This window comes from Delphinus delphis, chromosome 9 (assembly GCF_949987515.2).
Source record: "Delphinus delphis chromosome 9, mDelDel1.2, whole genome shotgun sequence".
In the NCBI taxonomy this organism is placed as follows: domain Eukaryota; kingdom Metazoa; phylum Chordata; class Mammalia; order Artiodactyla; family Delphinidae; genus Delphinus; species Delphinus delphis.
Window position 1 is genome coordinate 10108162 of NC_082691.1, and position 11884 is coordinate 10120045.

Genomic DNA, 11884 nt, shown 5'->3' on the forward strand with positions numbered 1-11884 from the left:
TAGTCGTGCAAACAGAGGGGCAAGCAGGGTGCTGCCCTGGAGGGCGCCACTGAAGCCCTGCAGGGGCCATAGGCTGGGCAGAGTCAGAGAACAGACGGGTGAGGGAGAAGTTAAGGAAGTGATTCTGTCTTGCATTTAAGATAGGAGAAACTCTGGCCTATTTACAAGAGGAAGGGAAGGAGCTAGCGGAGAGGTGAGGGGCCGCAGAGGGAGGGAGGGGTGCCCCGGGCGTGGGAGCCCTCAGTGGGCAGGGCAGACCTGCCAGCACTGGGGACCAGGAACCTGCAGACTGGACTCGCCAGCGCTGCATGCAGAAGGGGAGGTGACGGACGGAGGGAATTCAGGAAGGAAGAAGACGTTATGTTCAACAAATGTCCGTGACGATAGCAATGATCCAGTGTGGGATATTTATTCCAGGGTGTTTACACTGTGTTCATGCGTTTGACAATATCTGCAAAACATATGTTAACACGTAGCAACACCATCACATGTAGCTTTGACTACATAATCAACATTTACGTTTGCCTGCAAATTTACGCGAAACACAGATCCATGGAATAAACAGAGTAGATCATTCTTAAGCACAGCCTAACCGTCCTCCATCCAACCACTTAAAGAAAATCACTGCCACACGTTTGATTTTGCATTTTCTCGGCAGTATTTTCCTATGCTCTTTAAGACGGAAGCATGAACCTCTGAAGAGCTAAAATACAAGTATTTACATACAACGTGATGGGAAGTGTTTCATGATATATAAATTAATGTAACACAAGTTACTGTGTAGAAAAAAATAAATTTATGGTGAATAAATAAACCACAGCTTTATATATCAAGTCATATGTGGAGTATAAAAAGTAATTCCTAGGAACATACATATACATCTATATATATATATAAGTGTGTGTGTATCCCAGAGTATAAATATCATATGTACTTAAATATTTCATGTGAAGGAATAGATCATATTGCAGCTGTTTTCAGTTCTGTAAGTTAAAATACTGATGGCATTTGGGGTCCCCTCTGATTGCCACGGACCCCAGGATCTTCTTTCCGCTCCAAGGGTAGACACACCAGCAGAGCCCAGGCTCTCCTTCCAGGGATGTCTCGCACTGCAAAGAAAAGAAGCGAGGTCAACAGCAGCCCCTGTGAAGCTGAGAGGGTGGCGGAGCTCCGTGCTGCCCAGTGCCGTGTGGAGGGCGTGGCAGCTGAGAGCCAGGCCATGGGCAACCCCAACCGGCCGTGACCATGACTGAGGGCAAATCCTACACCGTCCTGGTTCTCTTCGTAAAATAGAGACTAAGGGCAAGTGCCCAAAGCAATAAGGATGTCACACGTGTGTTGAATGGTACAGTGTGCGCAGAACTGTCTGCTTCACAGCCCCTACGGCAGAGCGCCTGAGCCCGGAGGGAGCCTGCCCATGTGTGGCCAACCTTGCTGTCGTACCCCCTGCCAAATTCCTTGTTTGTTATAAAGCACTTCCTGGTCCCCAGTTTCCCCCAGAAATATCCACAGAACCTAGGCTTCACTGAGTCCTAAAGGGCTCCTCAAAATTAGGTCTTGGTTTGTTTAATCTCACTTATTATCTGGCAAGCCAAAAAAATGCTATTATATTTAATTATAAAGTTCATTTCCCTTTGTAGGGAGAAAAAATGTAAGAGATGTCCAAACAGATACACACTTTCCTAAGCAGAATTGTCCTGTTCCTCTCTATTACAGGTGAGACACTGAGATCCAGAACGTGAGGGGCCTGTGACGGTCCCCACCTGCTGAGATTTGCTAGCTGATGGAGCGACACTCAGCTCAGGGCCCCCGAGTGCACACAGGCTTTGAGCATGGAGCTGGTCTTCAGGCTACCAGGGGGCTAGTGCCTCCTACTCCCAGAGGGGTGGGTCTTGCGTAATATGATCTGTTACGTGGTTTTACATTGCTCACTTGGAGCTGGACACCCTGTTTGTTGAAAGGCTGGCGCTTGGCTGGGGTGTGGGCAACAGGGGCTGTCGCGTGAGGATGCACATACCTGTTTGCTGTGATAGAATCCATTCTTGTTGCAGTTTGGCAGATAAAATTTGTAAAGTTTGTCTCCTGCCTTCTGCTGCTCCCTGGCTAATCTGTCCAGCACTTTGTAGAGTTCTCGCTGGCAGGGCTCCTGAAAGAAAAATTTGACGTTGGGATAAATGACAAGAAACAGTGTATTATTAGCCTAAAAGGGGAGTGGATGTAAGAGGTTTTGTGTGGGCTCTGAGGACAGGCCTGGACCCACTTTCCCTGGGCCTCACTCTCTCACCTATAGAAGGAGGGTGGTTAGTCTCTGTTCTGAGTTGTTAAGATAAAGGATGGGAACCCCATGCCCTCCCTCACTGAACATTCACTAAACACTTGCAGGAGACAAGAGCATCACCAATGCCATGAGCTCTCCGACTCTCCTGCCCCCCGTGAGTAATTCTGGCATCAGTCATCTGGTTGAAAGGAGAATGGGCACAACTCTGTGAACGGAGAACTTAGTAGCAGAGCTTTCTAAATTTTGAACAACGTTCCTCTGTAATCTACAAGGTTAGTTCACATGAACCAAATTCGTTGAGGATTAAGGCGTTCATCTGGACAATCTGAGATAAGCATGAACTTTTCTCTATTTGTCATCATTTCAAGCTTAAACTCTGAAGTGTCTAGAAAACGGTTCAATCTCCACTTTTCTGGGTATGCATGTTTTTAGAAGTGAGTTTCTTTTTTTCACAAATGAACCCAAGTCACTCCAACTTTGATTCTTTGTCGCCCTCAAGTGGTAGGACTAAAAACATACATCAATTAAGATGCTACAAGGGAGTTAGCGCTTAACGGGGACAGAGCTTCAGTTTGGGAAGATGAAAAACTGCTCAAGATGGACGGTCATGATAGATAGTGGCAGAATAATGTGACTGTACTTCATGTAACTAAACTTTATACTTTAAAATGATTAAAATGCTAAATTTTATGTTATGAATATTTTACCACAATTTCTTTAAAAGTGGGGCGAAGATGGGATGGGGGAGGAGGATGTTAAGAATAGCTCAGTGCTCTTTAGACACTGCCAGTCTGATACCCTCATTTTAGAGATGAGCTCAGAGACGTGAAGTAATGTATCTAAGGTTGCACAGCACGAACTGCATTTTCTTTCCATCCAGAGGGCTCCTCTGCTGAAAGCCCTCGGGTTCAAAGTTCCCAAAGCTAAGCTGAGAAATGTCTGTTAGGCTTTGGGAAGGAACTTGTTTATATCCAGGGCTCAGGACCGGACCTGCAGGACCAAGCAGATTCAAGCTAGAGGCTCCACCTACCCCGAGGCTCTCACCTTCCGATTGTTGACGTCTGTGATCTCCAGGGCCCTCATGCTCTCATAATTACTGATGGCGTTCCAGAGGATGGGCAGGTCCTCACTGGACGCAGCCATCAGGTGGAAATTGTCCAGAAGCTGCTCCTGGGTCATCTCTGAGCTCTCAGGGGACATGTTCTCCAGGGTGGCAGGGTCCTTTGCCTCTGAAAATGGAAAAACGAAAACCCATGAGCCTCTCTCCGAAGCATCTGCACCTGGGCCCCCCTCCCCCGAAGCTGCTTCCCTTCCCACAAAACCGGACGGGGACAGGATGGCCATGTAGTTTTGCCTACTCCCACTTTAGAGGAACTTCTGATGGCTTCCAGGTAGAGGGACGACCCAACAGCAATACCAATGGCAAGAGTGCCCCGTGTTTCTGCTTCTAAAGTAGCCACATGCACATGTGTCAAAGCCCGGGAGGAGCCCTGAGAAAGCCATGGATTACAATTCAATTCCTGACCCCATCCTCAGCTTTCCTATCCATAAAATGGGCATGTTAGTAATTCCCTGTGAACAGGTGGTAGGGTTTGTTTAGAGGTGGGGTCTAGATTGCAGCTCTACTCTCTTCTTTTCCAGGGGCTCTGCCTTCCCACAGAGTGACTTCTTTGCAACCCTGGGAAGAGGGAGGGTCACCAGATTTCTTGCAGAGTCCTAGGGTTTGGATCTGGTGCATGGACAGAATGATAGAGAACTGGCTCTCCTGAGGGAACCCGGGGGGACACCCTCTCCTTTGAGGACCACAGAGATGACTCTGAAGGCAGAGAATCAGGAGGAAAACCGTCCCCACCTTGGAAGGGTGACGCGCTCCAGCAGATCCCTATCAGGGCATAGAGCCACAAGATCCCGCCAAGAATCACGGAATCACGGGACATACAGCTGCCCTGACAGGGAGGTAGGGAGATGGGGTAGAGGTGGGTGTATTTCCTCTGCTTCCCACTACAAGTAAATCACTGCTAAATTCAGGAAAGTTCTGATTGTCAAGTTCTGAGGAGGCAGCACACACATCAACCACTGTTTTTCTATGACAATGAACGCAAGTGACGTTTTTAGCCTGAACTTTCACATTATGTTCTGTAAACATCTGGGAAGCACATACTGTCTGCACAGGACATATATTTCAAAGGACATTCCAAACACCTCCCAGGAGGCCAGCGGTACAGGCTCCCACTGCAGGTCTTCCCGGAAGCTAATGCATTGGCAGGGAGGAGAGCCAGGGGCGGCTGGAGTGGCACCCCGCTGCCCGGGCACCCCATCGCCTCCCTCTTCTGGGTTTCTATAGATCAGTGGGCTGCCCAGGTGGTCTGGGCTCCCTCCCCCAGCTCTCCCACCAAGTTGCGTGTGTCCTGCCTTATCCTAAGCGCCCCCTGCAGGACCACACAACGATGGAGTTCATCTGGGTGACAAATCCTTTCCCCTTACAGGTTTTGGCTGCAAGCTCTGAGCTTGGCCGGGTTTGCTCCCCACTGGCTGTGAGCTTTGGTGGAGCCCCAGCCCTCTGCCCGCCCCAGTCCCCACCCCATCTGTCCCAGGGGAGGGACCCGGGCGGGGAGACGGTTGGTACCTGTGGCCTCGGCACTGGGCGCGGGCATGCAGGCGCCCTGGCCGCGGGTGAGGGCGTACAGGGGCCGAGGCTCCCCAGGCAAGGCGCGGCAGCTGAGCCCATGGGCGCAGCGCGCAGTAGCCACGCCGCATGCGGCGTCCAGTGGCAGGGCGCACGTGGGGCAACAGCCGCAGCCGGCGGGCCGGGTGAGCTCCGGGCACGAGGCGGGCACGGGAGGGCAGAGCGCCAGCCTCTCGGCGGAGCAGGGCGCGCAGCGCCAGGGCTGGGGAGCGTCAGCGGCTGAGCCGAGCTGAACGGCCAGCGAGAGCAGAAGCGGCCAGGCGCGAACAGCCGGGACTTGGGGCATCGCCAGGCAGCGGTGGCGGTCAGGAGCCGGTGCTCGCTAGGCGGTGGCGGCGGCGCGCTGGCCGATGCTGGCTGAGCGGTGGCTGATGCTCGCTGGGCACCGGGTGCGCCTTATGAAGGGCGCCGGCCGGGCCACCTGAACCAGCGGTTAATGATTGGCGGCGCCGCGTTCTCGCGGCCGGTGTTCAAAATAAGTTTGTTTTGGTTGTAGGCGCACTGCCCTGCGCAAACCGTGGGTAGAAGGAGGGCAAACGGTCCAGGTTTCAGACAGTGTTTGTCCTGTCGTTAGGGTTCAGACCTGGAGCCAAAGTGCAATTCCAGCCAGGAGCGCACAGCCAAGTGGAGGGTTGCGCTTGCTTGTTTCGTTCAAGGGGCATCTTCAGGCTGAGTCTGCCGGCGGTCCCGGGAAGACCCAGGGAAAGCAAGAGAGATAAGCTGGGCAAGGCCAGCGCATTGGCCAGTTTTCAAGTGGGGAAATCAAGGCCCAGGCAGAGGAAGGAAGGATGGGCTTAGATAGAAGCCAGGTGTTTTAAAGCCCTGGCAGCTTCTCAGTGCCAAAGCCCAGAACTGTTTCTCCCTCTGCAGAAAGAAGACCAACGGGCCCCTTAACTGCTGTCTTGAGAGCCTTTCCCAGGAGGAAAGAAGGAAGGAAAGGGGCAGTTCCTCCCAGGGCTGATGCCGCCCTCGCTAATGTCACCACAGCCCCCAGAGACCCACCTTGTTAACTGAGCTTACAGAGAGAGAGGGACTCGGGGCCATTCAGAGACAGGGCGAGGGTGCAGAACGAAGCCCAGACCCCAGCTTCCTCTGACTTTCAGCCTCAGACCAGATTTTTATCAGGAGTTGATGACCAAGGCTTTCTCTCTAGTTAGAATTCCTGTTTCTGAATATCCTCTTGAGTGGAAAGAAAAATGTCACTGTACCTTCAAAGACAGTGAGATATGGCCCTGCCCTTGTCCAGGTACTGCAGGTGCCCTCACTGGCACCCGGTCCCTGGAAACCAGGCAGCTACTGACAAGAACAAGGCAGCTGTATATTTACTGATGGAGGAAAATCTCCAAGGTTTGTAATATTATGCAAGTTAAGTAAAATTTCCAAGTGAAGTAAAACTAACAAGGCACAGAATATGCCATTGTTTGTGTACAAAAAAAGGAATAGGAATGTATATGTCACTGTGATCCTAAATGTATTGAGTATTCTGAGAAGAATATGAAGAAACTGCTACCACTGCCTGCCTTGGAGGGGAGGTGTGAAATTAGGTGACTGGGGAAGAGACTGGTTTTCCCTTCACACTCTTTTTTATCCTTCTAGATTCACATTATCTAGTAAGTACTATGTTTTCTTTGTTTTCTTTGGTATTATCAGGTACTTACATTATCAGTTATATTATCTATCTCAAAAAGAAACAAATTGAAATTAATTTACTAGCTTTTTTTTCTAGTGACTTCATTGGCTCTGTGGCCTTGGGAAAGTTACTTGCCTTGCGTTCTGCCACTATTATATCAATAACTTGTCACCCCTGCCCCCCAGCATGTCCTCAGGGACAATCAAAATAAGGTTGGTGAAAACAGTTGCAGTTGGATGTTCACGGTCATGTTGGTCATTATTTTTACGAAGCAAAGGTCAGTGTCTGGTTCAGGAGCAGACCAATGGTTTTGACTTTTTTCACTTTATTTCTGAGGTGAGTTTCTAAAGGATTTCATTTCCCCAAAAGAACTTGGGCTCTGAATGTTCTCTCTGGACTTCCTCGATTTAGAATCGGCGTGCCCACTTGAAACGTTTTCTCAATGACACACATGAAAGAGATAATCATCTGGTAAATATCTGGGCCCCACCTACCGTGTGCCTGGCAATTTGCCAGCCCTGTACAGTTCACCCAGTTGTGCACTCGCCTGGTGAGGTCCCTCCCTCCCTCTCTGAGGTCTCCTTCATCCTGCACGTAGTGGAAATTCCTCTCCTGGTGAATCGATTTCCCAAATGTTTCCTAGGCTTGCCTCATAGCAGCAGCAAACCAGATGACCACCAACCCAGAGAGAGCTCTCCCTGCTTCCAACCCCATCAACACAAATGGACAGGGCTCTTCCTCGAGGCCTGTGTGGGCCGTCTGTCCCTCTCTCCTGGAAGGTCAAGAGGTGGCTTCTGCTGTGCTCATTTCTGGGTGCATCCTGAATCCCAGGCCCCACCGCCCACTGGCTGGCATCCACAGCCTGGCCTGGCCTTCCGTGCCCCCCGTGGTCTGACCCCAAGGTCTGGTCCCTATTAGCATGAGGGGGCGCTCCTGCTGGGGGCACTGAGCTGCAGGGTGGTGGGGGAGGGAGCCCCTCCCTACGTGTCATAGACCTGGAGCCTCCCCCACCTCCCCTAATCCCAGCCCTGCAGACTCCGGCTCATTTTCCAGGCTTAATGTCCCTCCACCCCAACTCAAGAAGAAAAAAACCCACCGTCATACCTCCATGACTTTCTTCTTGCTGAGTGAATTTTCTCCATGAGTGAATTTTCCTCACCCTACCGTCCGCGTCCCCCTACCGTCCACGTCCTCCCTACCGTCCACGTCCCCCTACCGTCCGCGTCCCCCTACCGTCCACGTCCTCCCTACCGTCCACGTCCCCCATCATCCACGTCTCCCGACCATCCACGTCCCCCTACCATCCGCGTCTCCCTACCGTCCGCGTCCCCATACCGTCCACGTCCTCCCTACCGTCCGCGTCCCCCTACCATCCGCGTCTCCCTACCATCTGCGTCCCCATACCGTCCACGTCCTCCCTACCGTCCGCGTCCCCCTACCATCCACGTCCCCCTACCATTCGCGTCTCCCTACCGTCTGCGTCCCCATACCGTCCACGTCCTCCCTACCGTCCGTGTCCCCCTGCCGTCCGCGTCCCCCTACCGTCCACGTCCCCTTACCGTCCGCGTCCCCCTGCCGTCCGCGTCCCCCTACCGTCCGCGTCCCCCTATCATCCACATCTCTCTGTCATCCACATCTTCACGGTGTTGGTGAAGATGTTCTGCCCCTTTTCTGTCCCTCAGGATCCACCTGAAGTTCCTCTTCCCTGAGAAGCCTTCCCGGCAGCTCCCAGGTAGAATGAGGTGCCCCCTCTGTGCTCCCGAAGACTGTGACAATGGCTTAGGGGCACTGTAGCTGAAGAGCTACATAAACCTGCATTTCCCTGTGTGTCTCCTGCCAGGCTGGGTGGGCAGGGGACAGGCTCACAGAGGCCGCTGCCCCATCCATGCCCAGGGCACTAATGGTGCCCCAGCCCATCCTCCTAAGGACTCTAGAGTCCAAGAACCAGGCACTCCTGGATGCAGAGCATGGGAGCAGGGCGTGGTGGGGGGATGGGGAGCCGTGGTCTCCTATACGTGAACTGTAGGTACCCGGCGCCTGGCTGTGCTCGCCAGACTTGCCAGGGGTCCTCCCCAAGAGCTCAAGAGGTAGGGCTTATCACACCAGCTGGGGGTGAAGCCCCCCTTTGCCCAAACCGAAGCTGGTACCCTTCATGCTGAACCACATAGACGTCAGGATGAGGTAAGGAAGGGCCAATATTATCTGTGTGTGCGAGGGCAATTGGGAGTATATTTGGGGGGACAGGGGTGAAAAGTAGCTTTGGGGGTACGTATGGGAAGTTTTCGGTGCCAGCTACAGAATCTGTATCTTACCAGCTAGGCAAAACAAAGCATTACACTCGTGGAGCTCCAGTGACACAGAAGATGCCTGGCACTCTGCTTCTTCACCCCGCATTGTAAATTTTCTGCCTGCAGAGGAAAGGAGACCACTGTTGCCATCACAGAAAAGCAGAGGAGCTGCATGTAATCTGAGCAGTCTCTCTGTGTGGCCCCAGGAGAAGACACGACCTGAATGGGGCTGCACACAGCGTCTTTGCTGCTAATTTCATGACGCTTCACAGCACACCACCTCTGGTTGCAGCTCCAAGAACTCAGCTCCAAGAGTTTCATCAACCCCTAAAGGGCAGGCGTGGGAGCTCCCCAGCAAGACCTCCTGTGCTGGCACCTTGGATTCCACGTCCTGCATATTACGTAACCTCCCTGCGCCTCAGTTTCCGTGTCTATAAAATGGGGATAAGGCAGAGGCTGGCACAGTCAGCCCTGCATAACTGTGAGCTGTCACCACCATCCGCAGCCACAGGGTGCGCTCACAGAGCAGAGGATGATGAAACTGCGTGGGGCCTTCCGTCACCTGCTGTTTCCAATTCTGCCTCCGTGTTACGAGCTGCTTACTCACCACCAGCTGGAAAATTGGGCAATCGCTGCTCTGAAAAACAATGCAAAGGTCAAGGGCAAAATCAGATTTTCAAAGGGAGAGATCGCTGCAATCCAGGGGAACCTCCAAGGGAAGTTGTTTTTAACCCGGGGGGAAAAACACAAAAAGATGTTCTGCCGTGTTCCGCGATCGATGGACACAGCGAATGATGCAAATCTTGCAAAGGCCTGGCCTGCTGCCCGGCTCCTGAGCAATGAAGGCCACCGCTCCGCAAACTGAGGGCAAGTCTACTCCCCCTGCTAATCAAAGTGGAAAAGCAAACCTCGCTTTTGTCACGTCAACACAGCCCAGATCCTAAACACAGGAGCTCAAACAGTGTGCCCGGGGTGGGGCCGGTGCCTGAGGGCCCCGTGGAAAGACCAGGGTTTAATCTCTACTTTGGCAGGTCACCCACCCTGCATTCCCATTTGGGGTGCCACTGGGGTTGGGATACAAGTGCCAGACACGTGGATGGCGCTCAAGGGTAATCACTCCCTTGCCCTCCTCCTGCACCGGGGGCCTCAGTCATGGTCTAGACCAGACTCACATCACCTGGGCCTGGATAGAAATGCATACTCCCAGGTCCCACCCAGACCCTTGACCCAGAAGCTTGGCGATGGGGGCTGGCCCTCTGTTTTCACAAGCTCTCCAGAGGACCCTGATTCTCGCTCAAGTTTGAGGGCATTTGGAAGACCCACGCCATCCCACTGCCACTCAAAACCACACCGTAAGAAGCTGGCAGCGGAGAGTTCAGGGCAGGGTAATGGATAGAAGAGTCGTTGCCGTGCTTGGGCGGGGTGGGCAGCATGAGGCGATAGAAGAACCTTGGAAGGAGAGAAGAGACCTGAGCCGTCCCGTCTCAATTCTGCTGCTCACCCCAGATGAACCGTGTGAGTCATTTCCAGCCAGAATTCACTGCCCCGTGTAGCAGCGAAGAGTCTGCCCATGGGCTGCGGGAAATCCCTAGCCTCTCTGCTATGTTAGGCATAATGTTGTATGGTTAAGTGTTGATGATCATTTTTTGGTGATGAGTTCTGTGGTTTCATAGATGGTTAAAAAGTGTCCATGACTTCCATGAGGAGAAAAGGCTGCTGCACCAGACTGGGCCCGTGATGTCCCCCAGGAAGTCCACACTCTCCAGCTCTCTGCACAAAGACCTTAATATGTCTATGGACACATCGGTCAACCTCAGACGTCCGGGATCCCCCTCGCCAAGCCCCATCGAACCCACACAGGGGCCACAGGGTGTCTCCCACCCACAGAACTCAGCAACAATGTAGTACTTTATTCATGCCTTCCAGGCATGAGGTTACACAACTCTGCTAATTCTCTGACCTGGGCAAAGGGCAGGGACCCTGGGCCGACAAGTGGGGGATTGCCTCCTGCATTACAGTTTCTAGTCCATCACATAGGGCGCTGTCACCTACATCAAATGTGCACATCATGGGGGCATCTCACCCGCATTACAGCATGAACACTGTGGGTGCTGTCACCAGGCAGAGTGAATAAGTGTTCTTTTGCTCCACAAACTTTTCATCGGTTGGTATTGTCAGTATCTGGGTTGGGGTCATTCTAATAGTTGTGTGCCTGTATCTGGGTTGTAATTTGCATTTCCCAGATGAAATATGAAGTGGAGGATTTTTTATGTGCTTGGCTGCCATCTGTTTATCTTCTTTAGGGATGTGTCTTGTAAGGCCTTTGACCGTTTATTAATCAAGTTGTTTGTTTTCTTATTTTGGGGTTTTAAGTGTTTTTAGCATTTTAGCCAACAGCTCTTTATTAGATTTGTTCTTTGCAAATATTTTCTCCTGGTCTGTGGATTTTCTTCTCATTCTCTTAACATGTTCTTTCACAGGTCAGAAGTGTTTCCTTTTATTGAAGTCCAGCTTATAAATTTTTGTTTTATTGTGTCCTGTGTTTGGTGTTGCATCTATAAAAGTCATCACCATACCCAAGATCATCTAGGTTTTCTCCTAGGTAATCTTCTAAGAATTTATAGTTTTGCATTTTACATTTAGTTCTGTGATCCATTTTGAGTGAATTTTTGTGAAGAGTGTAAGGTCTGTGTCTAGATTTTTTTTCTTTTTTTCTTTTTTTTTTTTTTTTTGCTTGTAGATGTGTAGTCGTTCCAGCACCATTTGTTGAAAACACTTTTCACCATTTGTTGAAAAGAACAAACCATTTGTTTGTTCCAGCACCATTTGTTAGTCTGCACTGTATTACCTGCACTGTATTACTGCACTGTATTACCCTTGTTCCTTTGTACCAGACCAGTTGATGATATTAATGGGATTCTATTTGGGGACTCCCTAAACTGCTCCACTGCTCTATTTGTCTATTAATTCATCAATATCACACTCTAGGCTATAGAATTATA

The 11884-nt window shown here is 51.4% G+C and overlaps 1 protein-coding gene across 1 annotated transcript; it reads right to left on the reverse strand.

Annotated features, from left to right (window-relative positions):
- Positions 1-398: 398 nt before the first annotated feature.
- On the reverse strand, positions 399-5359 carry IGFBP1 (insulin like growth factor binding protein 1). Its single transcript, XM_060020137.1, has 4 exons — positions 4905-5359; positions 3323-3507; positions 2018-2146; positions 399-1109 (listed from the first exon to the last, which is right to left on the reverse strand). The coding sequence occupies exons 1-4, from the start codon at positions 5248-5250 to the stop codon at positions 978-980; spliced, it is 792 nt and encodes a 263-aa protein (XP_059876120.1). The 5' UTR covers positions 5251-5359; the 3' UTR covers positions 399-977.
- Between the last annotated feature and the right edge of the window lie 6525 nt (positions 5360-11884).